The 25,980-nt window shown below is 46.1% G+C and overlaps 1 protein-coding gene across 1 annotated transcript in view; it reads right to left on the reverse strand.

The window, feature by feature from the left end:
• Nucleotides 1-25,980, reverse strand: part of grid2 (glutamate receptor, ionotropic, delta 2) — a gene marked incomplete at both ends in the record, with an annotated part of 524,276 nt that overhangs the window by 206,052 nt on the left and 292,244 nt on the right. Inside the window, one exon of the mRNA XM_079827346.1 lies at nucleotides 22,849-23,054. Coding sequence (XP_079683472.1) covers nucleotides 22,849-23,054 — 206 coding nt within the window. The remainder of the gene's footprint in view (nucleotides 1-22,848; nucleotides 23,055-25,980) is intronic.

Genomic DNA, 25,980 nt, shown 5'->3' on the forward strand with positions numbered 1-25,980 from the left:
GACACCCGAGACCGGCCTCGAGAGGCTGGTTCCCTTAGCAGATTATCTCGGCGCATGGTTATGCCTCCGAATATATCAGCTTGGGGCCTGCGACTGTAGGAAGGGGCATACAGACTGCAGTCCGGTTACCTTCCCCTGAAGTTCAGTGGGGTGGTCTGGACGGCAGTGGTCCCTGGGCAAGGTTCGGGTAATGGAACAGGAAGTTCACTCCCTGTTGGTAAGGAGGCCACAGAATGTGCTCCTCCGCCAGACAGGGAGTCCGGGTTCTACAGCCAGTACTTCATAGTTCCTAAGAGGGATGGCGAGTTGCATCCAACTTTAGACCGGAGGTACTTGAATCGTTCTCTGAGGAGATTCAGATTCAAGATGCTTAGCATTTCCTCCATTGTGATTCAGATCCAGTCTGAGGACTGGTCTGTCACGATGGGTCTGAAGAGGACGCATACTTCCCTGTATCCATCCTTCTGTGTCACAGGAAGTTCCTGAGGTTCGCTTTTTGGGGCAAAGCGTACCAATATCGGGTTCTTCCAGGCGGCCTGGTCTCTAAAATGAAGCTAGGCCACAGCATCACTGTGAAGCAGTTTAAGGCTGCTGGGGCTCATTGCGGCTGCGTCCAACAGAATATCTCTTGGCCTGCTGCATGAGACCCTTACAGTGGTAGCTGGGAATCAAGGGGTTTTCCTCGGGGGGGAAAACCATTCTGTATGATCAGGGTAACGCGCAGATGCCTTCGTTCCCTAGTCATATGGAAGAAACCTTGGTTTCTGTCCCAGGGGCCAGTGTTGGGAGCGTTCTGTTGCCGGTAATCCGTTTCAACAGGCGCCTCCCTCACTGGCTGGGACGTGGTTATGGGAAGTAAACCAGGTGGCTTTCCTTGAGGGGAAATCCATTCTGTATGATCAGGGTAACGCGCAGATGCCTTCGTTCCCTAGTCATATGGAAGAAACCTTGGTTTCTGTCCCAAGGGCCAGTGTTGGGAGCGTTCTGTTGCCGGGAATCCGTTTCAACAGATGCCTCCCTCACTGGCTGTGACGTGGTCATGGCGGCCGCTTTGCGAGAGGTCTGTGGGAGACCAGGCATTTCTCCTGGCACATCTACTGCCTGGAAATGCTGGCGGTCTACAAAGCTCTGAGGAGCTTTTTCCCGGACCTCCGCGGCCACCATGTACTGATACGGAGGTAAACCAGGTGGCTTTCCTTGAGGGGAAATCCATTCTGTATGATCAGGGTAACGCGCAGTGGCCTTCGTTCCCTAGTCATATGGAAGAAACCTTGGTTTCTGTCCCAAGGGCCAGTGTTGGGAGCGTCCTGTTGCCGGAAATCCGTTTCAACAGACGCCTCCCTCACTGGTTGGGGCACGGCAGGGGGGTTTGAGGTTGCGCCCTCTTTGCAGACTGGCGCATCACATCCTCCTGTGGTCCCAAGGGAAACTGTTGTCCATCAGGGCAATGTATGTCCCGGGGGTCCAAAATCAGGGAGCAGACATCCTGTCGAGGCAGGGGCTGAGGCCCGGGGAGTGGCGACTCCACCCAGAGGTGGTGGAGGCCATATGCAAGAGGTTCGGCCCAGTGGAAGTGGATCTGTTTGTGTCTCGAGAGACGTCCCACTGTCCACTGTGGTTTTCCCTCACGCATCCAGCTCCGCTGGGGCTGGATGCCATGGTGCAGACGTGGCCGAGGCTGCGTCTGTACGCATTTCCCCCGATTGCTCTGCTCCCGGGAGTCCTGGAAAGGGTCCGTCGACAGGGGGTCAGTCTACTTCTGGTAGCACCCCGTTGGCCGACTCGAGTTTGGTTCTCGGATATCATAGCTCTGCTAGCAGGTCAGCCGTGGGAGATTCCTCTGAGGAGGGATCTCCTATCTCAGACGGCGGGTACGATATTTTACCCCCGCCCGGAGATTTGGAACCTGTGGGTCTGGCCCCTGAGGGGACCAGGTTCATAGAGGCTGGCCTATCGGCAGACGTGATAGAGACCTTACTCAGCTCCAGGGCTCCGTCTACGAGGAGACTGTACAGCTTCAAGTGGAATGTATTTTCCACTTGGTGCAGAGAACGTGAGGTGGACCCAGTTAACTGCCCAGTGGCTTCAGTGCTGGAGTTCCTCCAAGATCGTTTCTCTGCAGGGCTTACCCCGTCCACACTCAAGGTGTACGTGGCTGCCATTGCGGCTTTCCACACTCCTTTGGGTGATGGGCCTCTGGGTAGGCACCAGCTGGTTGTACAATTCCTCCGTGGGGCTCGGAGGATGAGGCCTGCGGCTCGGTCCAGAGTTCCAACCTGGGACCTGGCAGTGGTTCTCGAAGGATTGGCTGAGGCCCCCTTCGAACCATTGGAGTCGGCTGGACCAAAGGATCTGACCCTTAAGGTGGCTTTTCTCCTTGCCATTACCTCTCTCAGGAGAGTGGGAGATCTCCAGGCCTTGGCGGTAACGCCGACCTGCCTGGAGTTTGCCCCGGGAGGAGTAAAAGCCATCTTACACCCTAGGCCGGGCTACGTGCCTAAGGTGCCATCAAGGGTGGTCAGGTCATTGGTCCTGCAGGCATTTCATCCTCCGCCTCATGTGACGGCGGAAGAGGGGAGACTTCACCTACTCTGCCCGGTTAGGGCGCTCAGAGTTTATTTGGCGAAGTCTGCACAGTGGAGGAGATCACAACAACTGTTGGTGTGTTTTGGCTCACCTAAGAAGGGATTGCCTGCGTCTACTCAGACAATCAGTAATTGGATTGTCCAGGCGATTACCATGGCCTATCAGGTGCGCAGTTTGCCTTCACCTGTGGCCGTGAGGGCTCATTCCACCAGAGGCATGGCCTCTTCGGTGGCCCTTCTTTCTGGGGTCCCCTTGCAGGATATCTGCGAGGCGGCCGGGTGGGCTACCCCACACACTTTTATCAGGTTTTATAGCCTGGATCTCCCTACGACGCCTGGTGCTAGGGTGCTCCAGTCCTAGCTGTGCCCGGTTTCCGGCTTCACACTAGGGCAGGCGCTACCCTTCGGTGTGGCCTAGTGGGTACTCGTTCCCCAAAGCGTCGTCCCGATGCAGTGCGAGTTCCCTCGAAAGGGAACTGCTCGGGTTATGTATATAACCCTTGTTCCCTGAGAAGGGGAACGAGCACTGCATCCCGACGCCACACCTCGGCGCGCCTGGAGCGCATGCTTCAGAGCAATTACTACCGCCATTACGTTCCAGCTCCCCTTTTATACTTCCGGGTATGCCGTCACAATGACGTCATCACGCACGCCAATCGGATTGGCCTAGTTGGCATTCTGGTTTCAGATTCGCTGATGCTAAGGGAGCATCCCCAAAGCGTCGTCCCGATGCAGTGCTCGTTCCCCTTCTCAGGGAACAAGGGTTATATACATAACCCGAGCAGTTTTGTTTTGTTTCACAGAACTAATATATGCTGGCTTTTGCTTGAATATGCTCGTGTGTCATGTTCGCTTGTTTGTCCATTTGCGATCGTATTGTTGTTCACTTCAGCTATAACAATTACCCATTCATTTCTACACTGTCTAAGCCTGGAGCGTCCAAACCTCCTTGCTGTCTGTTTCAAGCATCAGCTCCCAAAATGTATCCGACAAGTAAGATAATATACTCCTAATGTGTGTTTGTTTCCTCTTTTCGTGATCGATATCTCTCTAATCTTGTCATAATTGTAATATGTTCGTTAGTTGGAATGTCGTGCTCTTGCTATCTAGTTGTTAATGAGAACTGTTTGTGTTTTTGGCATGACTTTTTCATTGAACATTCGACCTGGATTACCATAGTAACACAGAGATTCTGCCATAGTCGTTGCCCCGGTTACGTATGTGTGGGGCGGAGCTATCAAAATAGGGGTGCGTTTGTTTTGGTGATTTGAAATATCAACATCGGTTACAAGAAAGCACTTACCCCACCTTTAAGCTGACGCGCGAACTGCCGCAAATGAAACTTAAATGTTCAGTGTCACATCCTGAAGAAATCCTATGCTAAATTATATTACCATTGCTGATGCCGCTCTCTCTCGCATTGCGGTCGTTGATCTTGAAATTAGCTGAAAACGAAAGTTAAAGAATGACACATTAATTGCGTTTTACTGTGAAATTAGAGTTTCGCTTCTTTATTAAAATCAACACATTAATGATTTATCTCTCACCCACCTGACCCGCGGATATAACTGCAATCTGCGCATACTCCGAGTCCTTACACAAAAATTGTCTTTCTGCAACATGACTAAATTAAGCCTCAATGATTTTTTGAATTTGAGTTCCTCAAGAAATCGTTTCAGTCCTACATTTATTACATTATTTTTATTTTAACATGGCACAAGATGCTGTTGTAACAAAAAAACGTTGTTGACTTACAAGTAACCTTTTCTGTTCCTCTACACTATGGTCCTGGGCCCTGATAGAGGTGCTAAGGTTGTAATTTCAATCTTGGTGGGAAGAGAACAAACAGAGGAAGTTTAGTGAAATATCTAAACATTGTCTAAACTCCCTCTATCAGCACCCTTGTCAGTATTGTGCTAATAATCCAGTACTTCAAGTTTTATGAGCCTGAATGTTGTTGCTATCATGGATGTTAGTTCTCAAAGAACAGGCATTTATGAGGAAAAAAAATAAAAATCTGCAACGCTGCAATATGTGTGGAAATGTTCAAAACCCCATCCATTCAAGGCTCGGTTTCTCATTAGGTGCTCAAAAGTGGTTGACTCTCAGCTATCCCACATCCCAAGATGCCAACACGTTTTCAACTCCATAAAATCAGATGCTGGTTCAGTCTCATTATTCCCTGTGTAACATCTAAGCACACTTGCACCGCTCAAAAAACAGCGCTTCGAATAATCAAGAGCTCCCTTTATAAGTGCAATAGTTCAGTCCGATCCCTGCGGGCTCACACCAGAGCACTTGCTGCCAGCATGTCGTCTCTCTCCTCCCGACAAAACCGCATTAATCTAACATCCAGCAATCTGCCACAAGAGGGAGGTCCCCAGATATCATCTAACACTCCAACAAAGTGCTATTTGCACCTGACCGATGGTGACAGAAGCAAAGTATGATGGGTGGTGACAATGCAATCGTGACCTGGTGTGTGACCCCTGCATGAGTCTTTGTGCAGTGGGTAATGGGACCACGAGCCGGAAGAGGATTATGGGAGTAATCCAGCCACTGTAAGCTTATCAGCACATGCCATGTTTGTGTCACTATTCATCAAATTCCTCTTTGGTAGACTTGCAGCATTAATAGCTAAATAAATGAAAATACATGGCATTGAAATAAGAAGGTCCCAAGGCAACAGGCACAAAACTACAAGTAAATCCAATGCAAATTCCAAAACGAGGCAGGACATTTTTCGGTTTGAAGGAGCACAGGCTCTCCGTCTGTGAAGTGAAATTTGCTGATGGCAGTAATAATCGTTAGAATTCCATTAATCCATAACATCCCTGTGAATCAATAACAATCAATGGCATACTAGATGCTGTTGCCCATGCAAAAATAAATATGTACACAAATAAATGTAAATACATCTTTCGTCATTCTGTCGAAAAAAGGTCTGCAGCGGTTTCATCTAAGTCAAAGGAAAATTTATGAATTTACAATGCACTTCTCCTTTCGCCACTGCAGACGTCTTAGTAGCGAGCTTCCCATTTAAGTAAAGTGCATGAATTAAGGAGAAATACTAGTGCGAGTAATTTCATTCTTCATCCTTCATTCCACTTTAATCGAAAAAGCCAGCACTAGCTGTGTTATCTATTTTCCAAAGACTGCTTTATGGCAGCCTGTTTGCCCATTCAACAGGACTCCCAGGGTGATATATTGTTTCCACAGACCCATGTTAAAACGGCTGAGCTCTTTGCGACTGAAATTAAACACAATGTAGAGATAATTTGATAGAGATGAGAAAATGGCCAGTGTGGCGTAATTGGCCATGTAATGTACAGGAGCGGCTCGGAGGATGTGGTGAGCGACAGCAGTGCAACAGTTGTAAATAATCCATCATGCGAGCTGAAATGCTCGCCAGCTGACAGCCGTGGCCATCCACCCTGGTAAAAAAGCTGACACGTCAATCAGTGCCTCCCTCCACCCCATCTCCAAGAATCATCTCCGCTCGTAACGTCCCGATCAGCCACCACCGTGGCCCGGTGACCACGTGAGGATGGCCCTTGCGCTATAAATACAAGCCTTTGCTCACACAGTACTGGAAGGTTTACTGATGTTTCAGCATTATGCAAAGGAAGTCCTTTTTCTGCAACAACAACAACGTTTTGAGTTAAATAATCATAGGCTATGATAGACATTTATCACATGATGATGATGAAAATTTTAGTACTCGTTGATTGCTCTTTCAAGGCTTAGGAGATTTAATGGAGTTCTAAATTATGTTTCAATTAGGCTAAAGTGTGCCATTTTTCTCAAAGTTGAAAAAAAATCTTTCTCCTCTCCTCTACTACTACTATAGGGTGATTTCACTGCAACGTGTGCACACTATACTATCAAACATTGCTCTTTTTGAGCATCCAGACCAGTAAAATCAACTTTGTTTTGGATGTTTCTCCTACAATTCATTAGGAAATACAAAAGCCAATTGTTGATATATGAATATAAAGCCTTTAAATGACTGAAGAAAAGTTCATATTAAAATGGAATGAAGAATCGCAAATAACAGGAAGAAGAATTTACTGAATTCCAATAGAGTGCTGCTGGAATGAGTCCTAAAACCAAGAAATTAGATAGCATGTTTGCACATCCGGTTTCATCAAACTGAACCCATACTAGGGTTTTTTTTAATGGGTTTTTGGTTAAATGCCTGAAATAAGGTCTGGTTTTCACACTTAATTCCTATATTCCTCGTTTTTTTCCTCCTTTTGTTGTTAAGATTTTTAAGCTTGTGTTTTGAAAAAGGCGGTTTCTAACAAGTGGCTAAAATGTTTGGAGAGGTTGTCAGAGATATTAAAATCTAAAAATCCTATCGGCTTTTTGTCGAGGGAACCAGGGTGGCCTAGCCTGGATGTAAGGGTGTGCGATACTGACAAAAAAAGGATATCTCGATACTTTCTGGGATTTTCTCGATAACGATAATTAGACAATATTTTGCTGAGTGTGTTATTGTGCTGTATCTTGGCAGCTTTAGGACTGCCATGGTTGGCTGACTCCAAAACTTTTTGATATTATTCATATTCTGTGTGGTGGTTTAATTTTGTAATGCATTGAAGATAATCAAGATATGCGTTGCCTGTAGGGCTGGACCAGAATATTCGAATATTAGTTCAATGGGTTGGTATTCGATTTTCAAATATGTGATTGGAATATTCGTTGTTGTTTTTTTCCACGGACACCTGGCATCCCGCTCGAAAAGGCTCTCATTTGCGCTTGCATATGTTTACACTATAAAATCAATATAAAACTTTTTTTTTTCAATTATCTTATTGCCAAGCCATTTTTAATAGCCTCGTTATACTTAATAAATATATTTGCTTCTTCTTAGTGTTCCCTGCAGCAGAGAGCACAACTGCATGAGCTTATATGGCAGAAGCCATGTATGAGCTTGCATTTTGGGTTAAACTGCGTTCGTTTGACATTGTGGAAAATAGAATAATAGAATCAAAATGTATTATCCTTTTTACACGTGAGGGATGAGAGGGTGAAAACATGTTCCCTCACCGTTTCCCTCATTGTTGTGCTTGTGCACGGAGCGGCTGAACGCATGCAGCCGTGCGCAGTTTACTTTCGGTTTGCCAATTCAGGGGCGGCTTGCTTGAATTGTGGGTTCATTAGCTATTATTATTAATGAAAAACATAGCAACAAAACAGTACAATGACAAACTCCCTTAAATAGGCGCTTTTACATCGCTTTGAAACCAAATATTCCGTGATCATCTTGTAATTCAGCTCCTCGCTCTCGTGAAGAATATGATCTGACTGCTGCTGCTGATGTGCTGAGACTCCCGTTAGTTTGGCTCAAGTGGCACGTTCAGTTTTTAAATTGTAGTTAGTCTTAGAACCCTGCACGGGCCTCAAATCTAGGCCCTAGCCCGGCCGTGGACAGCTTACCAAAACTATCGGCCCGAGTCCCGATTTTATTATTTTTTATACCTATTAGGTCTACACATCGTTGCAGCCATTAAAATAGTTCAGTTTTGTTTTTAATGTCAAAGTAGTTATATTTCGTTTCGTTTCTTTATTAAGTTAATTTAAAAAAATGTTTAAAGCATTTTTTTGTTTGTTAAATTAAAGTTTTTTTTAAAAGTAACGACCAAGCGGCCAGCGGCCGACAGTGAGTTAACCGCATGTTTGATCAATTTAGCCTCTCAAATCAACACTGGACTTGTCTTACTTATAATACAATCGTCTCGGTTACGTATGTAACCCTCGTTCCCTGAAGGAGGGAACGGAGACGTACGTCGGAACTGACCGACGAATTGGGATCTGATCTCAGAGACCAATCTACTTCGAGTGTATTAAAAACGAGCCAATGGAGATTGGCATGCGATCCACGCATTCCACGCACCGCCCCGCAGCGCGGGTATAAATAAGGAAGTGGAATGCTTGATCATTGCCTTTTTCTGCTGAGGAGCCGAACTAGTGACTCGGCCCCCTAGCGGAAGCACAGCACCTGGCGACGGGACGTACGTCTCCGTTCCCTCCTTCAGGGAACGAGGGTTACATACGTAACCGAGACGTTCCCTTTCAGTCGGTCACGTTCGACGTACGTCGGAACTGACCGACGAATTGGGATCCCTACCAAAACGCCAGGGCGCTGGCCCTTCCAGCGTCCTGCTTGAGCGCACTGGACCGTCTTAGATGGTACGGAAGTCAGGGCTCCAAGCAGGGAGGTCAGTCACTGCTGTTTCTGCAAGACCCACTCAGTGTGACTATTGGATAACGCTGGGAAAGCGTGCCCGTCTCGGGAGATGGTACGCTGCGGAGCCACGTCCTTCGTAGAAGGCTAGGTGGCAGAATACACATAAGGACTAACCTGGCAGGGTAGTGCAACATATGGCAGTCTCTGGGGTGGTTCCAGCCTGGTCCCAGGGGGGAAAGAACACGCCCAGAGACGACAGAGCGGGCTCTGTCAAGGGAAAGACACGGGCTAGCCGAGTAGGGCAGCTGGTACCGTGGAAGAATACACATATGGGGTAGCCGTGAGGGGACCGCTACATATGGAACCCAGCCTACACACACGTTTCACAAGCATACGGGTGCAGGCCTGGCGTCAGACGGCCGCAACGTCTGGCACCGCAGGGGTGACGGAGGAGCTCGACAGGGTTAGCCGTTTCCGGGGAACACAACTGGAGAAAATAGACGCACGTATCCGGCCCAGAGGGCGGGAGTGGCGTTGCAAGCCGACACTTAGAACGGGCACTTAGCGCTACTGGCCACTGGGGGCGAGGATGCGGGAAGATACCGGCTCTACACGGAGGCTATAGAATCTAGCGAACGTGTTAGGTGTCGCCCAGCCCGCAGCTCTACATATATCTGTCAGCGAGGCGCCTTGAGCCAGCGCCCAGGAAGAAGCAACACTCCTTGTTGAGTGTGCTCGCAACCCGAACGGGCAAGGCACGTCTTGGGACTGGTAAGCCAAGACGATAGCATCCACTATCCAGTGGGCTAACCTCTGCTTGGAGACAGCCTTTCCCTTCTGCTGGCCTCCGTAACAGACAAAGAGTTGCTCTGAGGTCCGAAAGCTTTGAGTCCGGTCGACGTAAGCGCGAAGAGCGCGGACGGGACATAAAGCCTGGGCTGGGTCTGCCTCCTCCGAGGGCAGCGCTTGCAGGTTCACTACCTGGTCCCGGAAGGGAGTGGTAGGAACCTTGGGCACGTATCCAGGCCGGGGTCTCAGGACAACGTGAGAGTTGGCCAGCCCGAATTCTAGGCACGATTCGTTGACCGAAAGTGCATGCAGGTCCCCTACCCTCTTGATGGAGGCCAATGCCGTCAGAAGCACTGTCTTCATTGACAGGATTTTAAGCTCCACAGACTGCAAAGGCTCAAAGGGAGGGCTCTGAAGTGCTCTGAGCACTAGAGCTAAGTCCCAAGAGGGTAACGAGTTTGGACGAGGAGGATTTAGCCTCCTCGCACCTCTGAGGAACCTGACGATTAAGTCGTGCTTTCCTATGTACTTACCTTCGACTGCGTCGTGATACGCCGCTATTGCTGCGACGTACACTTTGAGGGTGGAGGGAGACAGCCTTCGCTCCAGCCCATCTTGCAGGAAAGAAAGCACGACACTAACCGAACACCTTCGGGGGTCTTCCCGGTGGGAAGAGCACCATTCAACGAACAGGTTCCACTTCAAAGCGTAGAGGCGCCTCGTAGAGGGGGCTCTAGCAGAAGAGATGGTGTCCACCACTGCCTGTGGTAGACCACCTAGAACCTCCGCGTCCCGTCCAGGGACCAGACATGGAGTTTCCAGAGGTCTGGACGCGGGTGCCATAGAGTGCCCCGTCCCTGAGAAAGAAGGTCCCTCCTCAGGGGGATCGGCCAAGGAGGGGCTGTCGCGAGGAGAGTTAGTTCTGGGAACCAGGTCCGGTTGGGCCAGTAGGGCGCAACTAACAAGACCTGCTCCTCGTCCTCCCTGACCTTGCACAGGGTCTGTGCAAGAAGGCTCACTGGGGGAAACGCATATTTGCGCAGGTCCCGGGGCCAGCTGTGCGCCAGTGCATCCGTGCCGAGGGTGCCCCCGGTCAGGGAATAGTACCACTGGCAATGGGTCGAGTCCGGAGAGGCAAACAGGTCTACCTGTGCGGCTCCGAAGAGGTCCCATATCAGCTGGACCGCCTGGGGATGGAGTCGCCACTCCCCCGGAGGTGTCGACTGGCGAGAGAGCTCGTCGGCTGTCTGGTTCAGCGCACCTGGGATGTGAATGGCACGAAGCGACCTCAGATGCTTCTGACTCCAAAGGAGGAGGTGGCGGGCGAGTTGGAACATGCAACGGGAGCGTAGACCACCCTGACGGTTGATGTACGCAACGGCCGCAGTGCTGTCCGTACGGACCAGTACATGCTTGCCACGTAGCGGCCCCTTGAGGCGGCGCAGTGCCAAGTGTACCGCTAACAACTCGAGGCAATTGATATGCCAATGCAATTGAGGTCCCGTCCACAGACCTGAAACTGCATGCCCGTTGTACGTGGCCCCCCAGCCCGTGGAGGAGGCATCCGTGAAGAGCACAGCATGCCTGGACACTTGTTCTAAGGGCACTCCGGCCCGGAGAAACGAAGCGTCGGACCATGGGCTGAAAGTTTGGCGGCAGTAAGGAGTCACTGGGACCCGGTACTGGCCGCTCTGCCACGCCCACCTCGGGACTCGGCCATGGAGCCAGTGTTGAAGCGGTCTCATATGAAGCAATCCGAGCGGCGTTACCGCGGCTGCAGATGCCATATGCCCCAGGAGCCTCTGAAAAAATTTCAGTGGGACCGCCGTCCTGTTCTTGAACGAATTCAAGCAGTTCAACACCGACCGGACCCGCTTTTCCGTGAGGCGCGCAGTCTGGCTGACCGAATCCAGCTCCATACCGAGATAAGAGATCCTCTGCGTGGGACAGAGTTTGCTCTTCTCTCGGTTGACCCGAAGGCCCAACAGGCTGAGGTGACTGAGCACCATGTCCCTGTGTTCGCACAACTGCTCCCGAGACTGGGCGAGTATGAGCCAGTCGTCGAGATAGTTGAGGATACGAACGCCGCGTTCTCTGAGCGGAACAATGGCTGCCTCTGCGACTTTCGTGAAGACGCGAGGCGACAGGGACAGCCTGAAGGGCAGGACTTTGTACTGATATGCCTTCCCCTCGAACGCAAAACGTAGGAACGTCTGTGTCGAGGAAGGATAGAGACATGAAAGTACGCATCCTTCAGGTCGATCGCTGCGAACCAATCTTGGGGACGGATGCATTCGAAGATGCGTTTCTGCGTTAGCATCCGGAACGGGAGCTTGTGCAGGGCCCGATTCAGGATACGCAGGTCCAAGATTGGCCGTAACCCACCCCCTTTCTTGGGTACAATGAAGTAGGGGCTATAGAACCCCGCCTTCATATCGGCTGGAGGAACCGGCTCGACCGCGTCCTTCGCCAGTAGGACATCGATCTCTGACCGCAAGACCTGAGCATCGCTGCTTCGCACGGAGGTGAAGAGGATGCCCTTGTACTTGTGAGGCCGGTGAGCGAACTGAATCGCGTAGCCGAGTCTGTTGGTACGGATGAGCCAGCGAGACGGCCTGGGGGCCGAAGCCCAGAGACCGCACAAGCGGGACCAACGGCACCACAGACGTACCCGGGGTGGGGCAGCGAGGCGGAATAGACAGACCCGACTCGGGAGGCCCGGAGGCGGCCCTGAGTGTTGTCTGAGTATTCCAGGGTGGGGCAGAGTGTGGGTGAGAAGGCCCGGGGGCGTTCTCGGTGCCCACACTGCTGCCCCCTGGCGAAGGGAGGGGAGGAAAGAAGTGACAAGGCCCGGGGGCGTCGCACACTGCCAACCTGGCCCTCTTGGGGCCCAGGGAGAGAGGAAACTGCTCTGAAAATGTGGGTACCGCTGGACTCCGGAGAGCCAGCGGCAGAGTATTGACACCAGTCAGGGCCCCCGGTCCTCCTCCGGGGGGTTGAGGGAGGGGTGCGGACACCAACTCCCTCGGAGCAGCTCCTGTTCTCCCTGGGCTGCCCATCTCAGGGCCGCTTGCCCTTACGCTTGCTTGTAGACTAGCAAGCCCTGAGTGGGTTGGGCGCCTCCCTTACGTCCGACACCCTGCCTCCCAGATGGAGGCTGCTGCCTGGGTTTCGCAGGGGCAGAGGTGGACGCAGGGGGGGCACCCTCGGCGACAAGCAGGCAGAGGTGCTGCGAATTAGGATTTTTTTTTTTTTTTTTTAAACCACCTCTGTCTGCTTCTAGGCCATCGAGAACTGCTGGGCAAAGTACTCGACGGCGTCGCCGAAGAGGCCAGCCTGACAGACAGGGGCGTTAAGGAACCGAACTTAGTCGGACTCGCGCATATCTGCCAGGTTTAGCCCCAGGTTCCTGGACCACTAGTGTGGACATCGCCTGACCCAGGGAGCGTGCAGTGACTTCCGTCGCCCAGAGAGCGAGGTCCACCACCGCACGCAGTTCCTGCATAACCCCTGGGTCGGGACTACCCTCGTACATGCAGGACAGAGGGTAGTGAGAGAGGGAAAAATGTATACAGATTTTGGCCCTTTTGGTGTTCCATATTTTGACACCAAATAGTTCCATACTGCTCATTTTTCCAATGCCCATCCGGGAAAAAAGGCACGGGGGTAGGCAAGGCGATTTAAGCGTTGCACTACGCCTCAGCCACCCGGGAAAGCATGGCTGCCAACTCTGAATCTGATTCAGCAAAAGCACACACCATTATAGTGGGAAACTCAGCATCATCATTTCCAGTGCATAACAGCCCTCTCTCCGATGCAGCAATTGACATCTGTCCTCTGCCAGAGCCACAAATGAAACATTAGGTCTCCTTGTTTTAAAAGGACCAGCAATCCCATCTGTAAGCTACCAGCAGGCATGTGAAACAGTGAACGTGGCCGTCAAACTCGACGGCACACGGTGCGCTGAACGCTCAAGCCCTATGAAAAGGCAAGACGAACACCGCACCGACGTGGTCATGTTCTCATGAGAGAACATGAACCACCCACGAACAAAGTCTCGGCATGCTCATGATGCGATAGAGGAGTGGGGGCCCGAAGAGATGTACCCGGCGGGGATGCCCCACTGTAATCCTCAGGTCCACCAAAGCTTATTAACTAAAGTAGTCCTTTTCTGATGCACCAGAAAAGAAACTAGATCAGGGAATAAGGAAAGGGACTCAAACCCATTTGAGGTTTCATAGTCTGGACCGCGCATCTAGAGAGTGCCGAGTGACGCGCTGGGTTGCCGTGGCAACCCCCGCTGTCAGCCGGCGCTCGACGGCACACGGCGCGCTGAACGCTCAAGCCCTTACGAGAAAGGTGAGACGAACAACGCGCCGACGTGACCATGCTCTCCTGAGAGAGCATGGATCACCCACGAACGCAATCACACATGTTTATATGTGAGAGAGATCGTGGCCGTCAAATGAGGACAGGAAACAACCGCATCCAGAAACACACGGTTTGAATGACATCTTGAAAAAGACGCAGGGTCAAACCGTGTTGCTCTTTTAGAAAAGGAAAACCGCTCTTTCAGTGCTGAAGCACTCAGGGAGATGACCGCGGCTCACGCAGTTCAGATAGTGCAAGCCTGCGTGAGCACTCAGAAATGGAAACGCCCAGCCAACCAACAAAACCAGCTCTTTATCTCCTCTGAAGCGGCCACCCGCTGAAAAGCGCCGTCACACCCGCACTGGAACAGCAATCCTTCTCACGAGACTCGAATAACACTCTTCGTAGACACAGCAATGACGCTGTTCGGCTCCGAAAAAAAAGGCAATGATCAAGCATTCCACTTCCTTATTTATACCCGCGCTGCGGGGCGGTGCGTGGAATGCGTGGATCGCATGCCAATCTCCATTGGCTCGTTTTTAATACACTCGAAGTAGATTGGTCTCTGAGATCAGATCCCAATTCGTCGGTCAGTTCCGACGTACGTCGAACGTGACCGACTGAAAGGGAACCATAGATATAAAACACTTCAAAGATTACAATTTTAGTTTAAACGTTTAGCCTATCACCACCAACACAGTAAAAAGGCATTGTTGACAAGATGAGGCAGGCTGATAAGCTGCTCGCAATGGCGCAAACGAAACAAAGTGAAGTGACGTGTTTTTTTTTATTTATTTTTTTATTTTATTTTAGTGCCATATAGAACCTTTTTTTGTAAACATTCCTCCCTATTACACACTGTTGCAGCCATTCAAATGGTTCAGTTTTGTTTTTAATGTCAAAGTAGTTATATTTCATTCCGTTTCTTTATTAAGTTAATTTAGAAAAATGTTTAAAGAATTTTTTTGTTTGTTAAATTAAAGTTTTTAATTGAATTTGCCGACCAAGCGGCCGACAGTGAGTTAACAACACATGTTTGATCAATTTATCTTCTTCAATCAACACTTGACTTGTCTTGCTTATAATAAAATCCATAGATATAAAACACTTCAAGCATCACAATGTTGGTTTAAACGTTTAGCCTACACTATCAATTTTTAGAACCATTTTTTGTGCCATATAGAACCTTTTTTTTTTTGGAGTGTTCAAAAATAAATAAATAAAAAACAGGCAGGTTGTCTTAACTTCCACCTCTCCGCAAAATTAATATAAATCCGATCTTCAATTCTTGCGCTAGCCTGTGTACATTTAACGGAGTTCACGTCAACGCAATATCAGAACGAGTGACCTAAGCACTGTAAGAGCATTTAGTCTCATTGGTTTTAATGAAGATGATTGTGTTTTTGAGCATCTAAGACATTCGGCAGTTTGCGTGTTGGCTTGCTTTACTCATTCGCGGCGATACTCTAAACACTGTGCGAGCCGTCTTGACAGTCGTGGTGTCATGGTCTCATGTTGTTTCCACCAGCGCAGCACACCTCATTGTTTCTTTTATTTAATTAATGTCTAAAATATGAAATTAAGGAAAAAGCCTGCATTTGAGGTATGACGTGAAAATTGGCCCAAAGCACGGCCCCAGGCGCAGAAATGCAGGGGTCTAGTTAGTCTGTTCTATAAATGAACAGAATTCTTTTTACTAGCTACTATAACATATCAAAACTGGGACGTAACAGATCTGTGTGTTCTGTATCACTAGTTCATTGCCCGTTCGCAGAGCATATAAGCCTGCCCGCGTGAGGCGCGCCGCTTCTCCAGATTCCAGCCTTTATTAGAGAGAAGGATATGTTCAGCTCCTTCCCTCCAAAGCTTCGAATATTCGATGTTATTTACTACCAAAGCTTCGAAGCTCAAAAAATGGTATTCCCACCAGCCCTAGTTGCCTGAACCACATTTGTGTGGCTATTAATATGTTTAAGTTTTTTAATGAAAAAAAAAAGAGCCAGAGACTGGTGTTTTAAGACACATTTCGTTTTATTGTAGCCTAAAATAAAGCTACATATAGAGAGTGAGAGCGAGCTGAGTGACGCTATCAAGAACTCCGTGAATGACAGCTCTTCTGTAAATGTGCGCTCTGTGAGGCTAAGTGTGCGTCTCAATCGATCAGCTCCCTAGTTTAGTAGTTAGGGCACTGATCAGGCATTGATCAGTCTATGATTGAGACGCACGCATGCCATGAATGAATGACAGTTCGTCCGTTAAAGGGTCACTTCAGTGATTTAGCATTAGGCTTTGTATCAGTAGAAACCCGGTATATTCAAATTATGGTACTTTCCCCCCTCATATCCCCCTGAGACGAGAGAATTAGGCATTTTATTTCTGGAAAAATTCCTCCGATGACGCAAATATCGTCATTTTGCATCATCGGAGGATTTTTTGGCCAGAGGCTAAAACTACAGCAACTAGATGGAGCTGTTCCACGTTATCAACCCGCCCATAGGAAAGTAAGACACAGACGGCCGCACGGACAATCATAATAACGGAGCGTGGTGCAGAGTAAAGTGAGTGTTTCAACTTTTCAATTAATTCCTGAGATAGTTTAGCTTCCATATGCGATCTGAAAACGTGCCAGACTGGAGCTTAACGTTACATCAGTTCTGCTCTTCGTGATAAAGGAAATCTGACACTGCTGCATCTGTGACGTGACTTTCGTTCGGCTCACTCACACTTTATTGAAAAGACACGTTCAGTTTTTAATTGTAGTGTTTATTCTCTAACTAAACGAAAAGATTGTATTACTATGAAGGTCAAAGCGACGGTGTACGGAGTGGCCTCGTAGGACAGCGAAGCAAGTGCATTCTGGGAGTTGTTGTCTTCCATCCACATGAGACAAAAATACATTTTCTGTCTTTTCTCAGTCTAGAAGGCACCAAATTCAAAAATAATTCCACATTTCTACTGCATAAATGACCCAGTTTAAATAAAAAGCTTAATGCTAAATCACTGAAGTTACTGAAGCAGACGAGGCGCGCGCGCTGTCAGCGGAGCGATGGCTCGCGCTGCCTGCGGAACCAGACAAAAGTAAGCATTATGCACGCTCAATGCGGCCGTGCACACTTTACTTTCTGTTTTGAATTTGCGCCAGTTCGGTGGCGGGTTACTTGAATAAAGCTTTGTGCACGCTCTGTGCGGCCGTGCACATTTTACTTTCGGTTTTGAATTAGCGCCAATTTGGTGGCGGGTTGCTTGAATTGTCATCTCAGTCAGCTCCTGTCACTCTCGTGATGAATGAAATCTGTTGAATGACTCCTGCCGAGACTCACGGTGGGTCACAAGCCTAATATAGAGTAAATCACGCAGTGAAAGTGTGGACTGTAAATGCGCATCCGCACTAGTCTAATCTAGACTTCATGAGGTAGTGTATACATGCACTCTCTGGGTGTGTGTGAGGGATATATCGATAATGTCAGATCGCACATCGTTAAAACACCAATTACGATATATATCGTAGACGATATATATCGCACACTCCTACCTGGATACCAGCTGAATTTAGCCCCGCCCACAACATTTGAGTTCGGGAAATTCGGTCTGGACCAATCAAATTGTCAGGGCGGGCTTTATACGATGATGGACAGATGATAAACTATAACGTAAGCATAGACGTCACCAAAGAGCAATTGGGTTGAATTCGTTCTAATCCTAAACGGAGAACTTGTTCGTATATGCATTCACCTTTACTATTTCTCTCAAAAATGATGATCGTGTTGGTAAATAATCTGTGTATCCTTATATTATTTTTACAACACCGGCAAAGATCGTTTACACTCATCTTCTTCTTCTACTTCTTCCGGCATGCGTGCAGTTGAGTTCTGTTGACAACTATGCGTCGCTCCGTTACTCTGATTGGATGTACGTCTATCCAATTGACCTATCGGTAAACCCCGACCCTCGAACGCAGATGAGCCAATGGCAGTTGAGTATCAGTTGCGCTGGGACCGGAACTCGAACATCTTTAGGTTTCAGCGCCATTGAGATGCATTGGAAAATCCGAAGCTCTCAGTGGTTTGATGGTGTTTATGCTACAAAAATGGCAAAATTATGTTCCTGGGGTACTGCAACACTGATTCCAGGTATCCTGAGAGGATTTTCTGGTGGTCACACTCTCATTAAGTTACGATTAAGTTAGTGATTCCCTGTTAACATAATAACTAACTGTTCTCATGTCATGTAACGTTAACAGTGTAGGTCAAAAACACATAAACGAAGGTCTGCATTTCAGTAACTCTTCATATTAAACTGGTTAAATGTACATTAATTTAATCTTACCCTGTGGTACATGAACAGTGTTGATGTACATTGTAGCGATCGTGACGACCGTAACACGAGGCTTCTCCCGTTTGCATTGTGATCTGTAAATCCTAGCTTCCAAATTAATCTCCCACATTTATTTTAAAATCTTTTATATATTTAAGTCCCACTTGAATGCTCCTCGACTAGAGGTGGTCCTTCTGTGCCACAGAATTTTTGTATATATTTTTTATATGTCTGTGAGTTTAGATATGTTTAAAAGTCTACATTATCTGTCTTACTAAGGAGGACTCCTATTTTGATGGGTATTATAGTCTACGGGTGGTGAAAGGGAGAGCTCGCACTCGCAGTTTCTCTGAGTTGTTTTCAGATACAAAGTTTACAGTTTATTAGCACCCCTGAAAAGGCATACGGTCTGTATATGTTTGTTTACTGTTAGTAGTTGTATGAGTGTTTTTGTATAATTTGCTGTGTATGTTAATGATAATGCAACGGAGAGAGAGAGTTTGTGAATGAGACGTTAATGCAAACTTCTGCTTTGTTTGTGTAACTCTTACGGTGATTTTTTTTTTTTTTGAGTGAAAAACGATGTAATAAACTTCTAAACCATCAGTAAAGTTTGGCCATCATTCAGACAGGGTCCGCTACATTCTGTGTCCAAAAACAACTTGGGATAAGGTGTTTACACTGACAGCTGTCATTGTAAGACTGTTAGCAACACCGTTTGTTTGTCCGAGTTAGCAACAGTATCTAAGGGGGGCGGGGCTTACCGATAGGTCAATTGAGGGCTTTCCTGGTTCGGTTGAAATACGCCCCATAATCACAGCCCAATGGAGCAGTATCAGACTCATATTCTGACTAGAATTGAGTATGAAAATGTCAGGCTAAGGATGGCCTACAAAAATATATCATTCTCAATTCAAGTCTGCATGGCACACAACCCTGATTACTTACTGAGAACGAGAAAAAAACTTCAAAATTATCAACAACTAAGACATTAAAGAGATGTTCCTGTCCTATGGGGATTCTCATAATTATATTGTCACATATGAATTTATGGATTTAGAAAACCATGCTGTCATACGCATTAAATCTTCGTTAATTTCTATGGCAAAAGGTCAGCACTGCTCATTACGATTCATCACAAAGGCTCTTTGTACCTGGTAAGACTCCCCTTGTCTGTCACCACAGCACAGGCATCAATGATGTCAGGTCGGCTATAAAACATACAATGAATCTGAGCAGTCATCATCTCCTGTCCTCCATTTTAAATAATGTATTTGAAAAGGGCTCTCCGTTTCCTGCTGCTGTGGAAAGGATTTGTCTGAGCAGCAGAAAAGTTTCTCATACGTCAATCAGCATAAGAGCTCAGCGGAGTGTCTACATCCAAATTGTCACCTTGAATGAACACCTCAAATATAAACTCTCATGTAAATGAAAAAAGAAGCTTGCCGACTCTATCAGGAGGCATTTTAATGACATAACTTTATCATAAGCGACTCTGTTGAAGAGGAAGCAATCATTGCCTCTTGTCTGTTTAACCTTCAAAGATATGAACGTCACCCTTTTAGTCATGTGTTATCTTGCGTTTCTGTAATGTCTTTCTTCATTTTGTGACTTTTTTCTGGTGCGGCTCATGCAGATGCTCCAGTTTCCCATTTGTCGGTGTTTACCTCTTATCCAATCAGAGCTCTTAAGGTCACAGCAAGTGCCGACGGAGTTCACCCGCTGTGTTTGTCTGCCTCTGTGAGCGTGACCTTGGGTGGTGGTTAGAGAGACTTTTCTAAACACGCCTGCATGTGTGTTTGCATGTGCCCATGCATGTGTGTGTGTGTGTGTGTGTGTGTGTGTGTGTGTGTGTGTGAGAGGACAGGGCCATCACTCACCACTGTAACCTTGAGCCGAAGTGACCACAGACGTTAACGAGTTACTGAGGCCTGTGAATCATGCATAGACCAAGGGGGTGATGGGAAACAGCAGCTGCCTCGTCCTGACAGCTTCGAATATAAATAAATGAATAAATATTTTGCTGTAGTAGCGAAAGGAAGGATTCTGGAACTAATGTGCTGATTTTTGTCAGAGCTACACGGCACAACAGGACTGCAATATTCATTTATAAAAAAATGAAATGATCTGGCAAAGCTGGTTATGCTGAAATCTTGCACACGTCAGACTAGTGTCTGTATGCAAGACCATTTTATGGAGGCTGATTATGACCATATATGCAAATGACGATGAAGTAGCATTTCTTTGCTATGGAATTGACAGTAAGATTTTGAAAAACTGCATTATCAAACTTGACTTAAAGAGGGTTTTACCATGAAATATAAAAGAAATGATGAAATGGATAGACAAGACAATCATGTTTCATCAAAACAGTATACCTTAATTGTCTATTGGAGTGGACAGTTTCCTTCCGTACTCTGACAGCTTGTCAGCACAAGTGTGATGGACATCTGTCTCTGACTGTTCACCATACACATATCACACAGACAGGCGGCTGGTCGAGCCATGTCCTCACCTCTCGCCTAACTGACATCCTCCATCATGTCTTCTGTCTGTCCACCGTGAGGCTGATCTCTTCCTGTTAAATGCCTGGCCTGGGACCCTTCACCCAAGAAACACCATTTGCAATCTGACTTCTTCACTTCGCTCCCAGACTTCCTCTGACAGGCAGTACACACGCTATTGGACACATTTGAGCCTTCTCTTGGTCAGCGTTGGACAGGATCCAGAAATTATTTACAAGCAAGTTAAGAGTGGCATTGCCAAATTGTTGAATATTTGCAATGTTGAAGGTATAGGCAGACACTTGCAAAAGTACATTATTACCAGTACAATTATTACCCAATGTCAAATAAACAATCGTTTTTTCCCCACCAAAATGCAAATAGAGCTCATAATGCTCTCATAGAGTGTCTGGGCAGGACCCAAAATTGCATGTTTAGAGTCTCTTGTTCAATGAACATCAATCTTGGCAAATGTATCTGCCACGGACTATTTAATGGGGCTCTGTGGGCAGCACACAGAATTCATCCAGTGCAAAGATTCACACAAATTAAAATCTCTGCGTGTAAAAGACTTCTGCAATAAGAATAGGAGGGCATCATTTATTTCAATAATGTGACTTATCAAACTACAGTTTTCACTAAAGACTTACACAAAGACAACATTTTTGAGAAACTTCTGAGGGTTGTTTCAAATGAACTGTGTGGCAGAGCACATTCCCGCTGCTCCGCAACTATCGCAATTCTTTATTTTGTCATTATTAAAAACCAGCCCTAGTAAAATATGTTCACAATTGACCATAAAACACCTGAGAAGCAGCTGCATGCTGAAACATGACTTCTAATAGGAGCAATTTGTCTCTAACTATACACAGAATGTCTCTTGAACAATGAACTGGCATTTAAATCAGCTTTATAGGGCAGACAAAAGGCTTAGATAAGCCAGATACGCTGCCTTTATGTGACAGTTCCTGAACAAAACAGAACACTGCAGCCTCAGTTTCAAGACCTGGTAATGAACGCTCACAACAGATGTTTAATAGTCTTCCCTGCTGTGGTGCTTGAAGACCTGAACACACTCACCGTATGCAATCAAAGCCCAAATTAAATACTGACAATGGTAAACTACATTTAACAGTAACGTAAAAAAAAAAATCAAAAAACATACTTTTTTTCAATATATTATAAGCATATGCAATAAGGTGCATACCAATGTATTCCTGCAAAATACTTTGTCCCATCAAGGTAGCCAAGCGCACTCTGTGAGAATAACGTTTTTCCAGTCCAATCCAAAAGCAAAAACAATAAGCCGTTTTAAATTTCCTGCGATGATTCCCTGGCTGAAGTGCGTATCTTTAAGACTCTGATCAACTTATCATCCCCAGACCCAAGAGTCATTACATCTGCCTGCAGTCTCAACCACTACTGATGGTTCCTGTCCTATTCCACGTTCAACCAAAATTGGATTTTGATTGCTTTTCACAGGATATTTTTAATTAAAGGCGAATGAGAATAGCATGTGAGATTAAGCAATACTTCATGGTTTAATTCCCAGAGAGAGTTATCAGAGAGAGAGCAAAGCCATTTAATGGCTTCCTTACAAATATTGCCAATTTAAACAAGTGACATTTTTCAATCAGAATGAATTACTATGACCCATAGGAAGAAATGGACTCATAAAATGGAAAACGATAAAGCTTTGCATAATAGTAAAAAATAAAATAAATGTGCCACAGTGAATATACTAACACATACTGTATTTTATCTGCCGTAAAAGCACTGAAAATATTCTATTTTCTATGACATCATATCCTGCCTGGAGCTGTGAGCCTCACAGATCAACATAATGTGAACTAGTTAAATTCCAGTTGGACTGAAAGATTAAAGGTCTTGCGTTAAATGCCCGCTGGCTGGATTTTAGGGCCACTACTTGCATCTGTGCAGTGCAAAGAAATCTATTAGTGTAAAGGGAACCATTTGTATGAAATATAAGTGTGAACATTTTTGGTGCTGGTGTGCGATATGTATTCATACTTGACTTACGTGTGTGCGTGTGAATGTGTGTGTGTGTGTGTGTGAGTGAGTGTGAATGTACCTCAGTAATGAAGGCCTTGGCAGTGGCGGGGCTCATGAACAGCACAGCACGCCTCAGTGTGTCCCTGTAGCGATGCAGCTCTTCCACCCTCATGGTGCGGAACATTCCAGTGATCATCATGTTAATATTGGATTCCACCTTCTGTAGAGACACATCCATCCCCTGCTGAGACGTCTGGTCCAGGAAGTTCTCTATGCCCCGGATATCTAAACAACAACAGACAATATCATTCAAACTACATACATTTTCTATGAGTCCCTGATGCAGTCTGTTTCAGAGCCAGTCTGCATTCAAACAAATATGTGCTTCCTTAAAGGTGCAGGAAGACATGTTGTAATTGTTTTGGATTTATACTCACACCTAGAAAATGTTTTAGTTACTGATGCAATTATAGAAATGCAATCAATCATCTGCAGTTCACGCAATGTAGCGACTGAGACACATTTAACAAATATGTTTGAAATGCTTTTTGCTTAGTAACAGACCTTCCCACAACACAACAGAGAAAGGCCTCTGTTACCCGAGTTACCATCAGATAAGACTCGGCTTACGACCAAAAGGGAATTTGCAGAGAGCTGAGACTCTCAAAGTCTTACTGAAAAGGACAAATAAACCATCTTCAACTCATATAGCCTATAACCACTTGAGAAATATATAAACATATATCCATCTCATGATTTGTTTTAATAGGGTTTGGTCTATGTGTTAATTCAATCTCCGTTGGATTTATGTTTCAGAATTGCATACTATGGTTAACGAAAATCATGTGTATGGCATGTTTGGTGTCTACGAAGTTGAAATGTAAAGCTTGGAATGATTGTGTATATGATATGTCGATCCTTGTGCAACATATGCCAGCAGGCCCAACTCACGGGGTGTGCAACTTCCTCAACCTCGATGGAGTCAAAGCATCCATGCAAGTTCACCGTCGTTCCTTCGCTCAACACGGAAGGAAACGTTCGCAACTGCAAAACCATCGGATGGAACCATCAAGACTTTCTCCTGCGACCGTATATCTGGACGCCTTCCCGGGCAAATGCGAGTAATGTACTCAGAAATACAAGTCGCTGTGTAGTTAGTAAAACTGTAAACTCCTTTGCCCGGTTCTTCTAAACACCTTAACTTTACCTCTTGCCATGTATGTTTTGTGTATGTATGTTTTATGTCTGTTTAATCTTGTCTGTGATTTAGTTATTAAAGTTTGTGCACAATAGGGCTGTCAACGAATAATCTAAATTCGAATACATATTCAGCGTGGCTGTCTGCTTTGCGAGTGGGCGCGCTAGCGCGCCTGAAGCCTTGTGTACTTTGGCCTGTCTCCGCAGCATGAGCCTCCGCTGACTGCACGCGCTCCTCCCCAAACGGACGAGGTGTTTATATTTGACGCGCTCGCCGTTGTGCTTTTCTTTGAAACGACAGATGGCGACTCGGAGTAATTGTTCTATAAACTATCAGGAAAAAGCGTCGAGAATAAGTGGGCTAATGTACACAGGTGACGATATTTATTTTAGTAGCCTATACTTCACCGAAAACCACACTACAAAAGAATCATGTAAAACGGATCAAAATAAACCTTGATATTACTTGTGACATGAGAACAAAATGTTTGTAGAAATGTAACGTTAACTTATACAACTCAATATCTAAATGTTTCCTAATTTCACTAAACACTTTAGTGAGTTTTCAATTAGTTTCGTGAACTTTTCTTTATTAAACAGGCTTTTTTATGCTTTTGTAGGCTCGTTTAGTAAATATAAGCAACTAATTTGTATGTGCAAACTGGACCACCCTTACTTTGCATCGCCCGCCACAACCTGCTTGTCTGCAAAACGACAAGAGGCCATAACGGAGAAATTAATTTTGTTCATTTGTAAGGACATGAGAGCGATCAGTGTCGTGGATGGGGCAGGCTTCATGGAGTTCTGTCAAGCAATGGAACCGAGGTACTGACTGAATAGATATTGCATGAATGAAGGATAAATGCACTGCTTCCACTGGTTTGATTATTTACCGTTTCATGTCAAGGAAAAGTTCCATGTTTACCACAGCACAGCTCGCTCGGAGCGTTCAATAATATGCTGTAAAACTTATATTAATATTTGTTTCAATCACTGAATGAAGTCTGCTATATTTGGGACAAGAGTCGCGACCTTAAATTGCCTGCACAAAACTCTTGATCAGCTCTCAAAATGTGTGTGTTCATTTAAACCGTTATGCGCAGAGAGCGTGAGGGCGAGAGAGAGTGAGGTCTGTGGTCTTTGCCATTAGTTGATTTACTTGTTTTTGTGTAGGTAATACGTTGTCAAATATGTTTAAACTTAAATAGACTACCTATATAAGTAGTTATGTCTCTTTGTATTCATTTGTCCTGTTATTGACGTAATGCGTGTCATTGATAAAATGCGCAACCAGATGTTCGAATAGTTCGAATATTCGTGCTTTTTTTAGAGGGAATATTCGAACGTCATTTTTGAGCAATTTTGACAGCCCTAGTGCAAAATATATGTTTGGTTCTGACTCCCCGCTGCAAACAAATTGTCCCTTAAATGATTGATCTTGTTATGCGTTCTAGGCGCCAATGTAAATACAAAGGAAGAATAATTTTTCTGTGGCCATAAGAATTAATTAATAACCAATACTGAACATTCATAGGATGCAGTGTTTCCCACACATAGACTAATTTGTGGTGGTGCGCCACAGAATCAACACCTGCCGGCACATATTCATTAACTTTTTTTAAATGTCACGCCAAACTGCCAAACCTGCTTTTGATATGAAAGTCTAATCTTTTAAAATTGAATACGAAATTCAAACAATAAATCGCGTTTTGGCACTAATGCGGCATAACATTTAAAGCTAGAGGCGTTGAAAAACAGAGTTGCGACATGCTCTCATCTCCCGGCGGCGTGCGCGGTCACGTAGTTCATGGAGCTTCTAAACAAACCAGCGCTCTGTCAAATGCATATTGGCTTAAGCGGATACACAACAGTTTTACTATACAGGTATTTGCAGCAATTTGTTATTACGTCAACCATATTTACAGGATCATTTTATTATGTTTTTATACCATTTACACCATTTATATTGTATTTAGCCCTCATTACTTACTAATTGTTCACACTCATACTCATT

This window comes from Gobio gobio (genome assembly GCF_949357685.1).
Source record: "Gobio gobio genome assembly, chromosome: 10".
NCBI lineage: Eukaryota > Metazoa > Chordata > Actinopteri > Cypriniformes > Gobionidae > Gobio > Gobio gobio.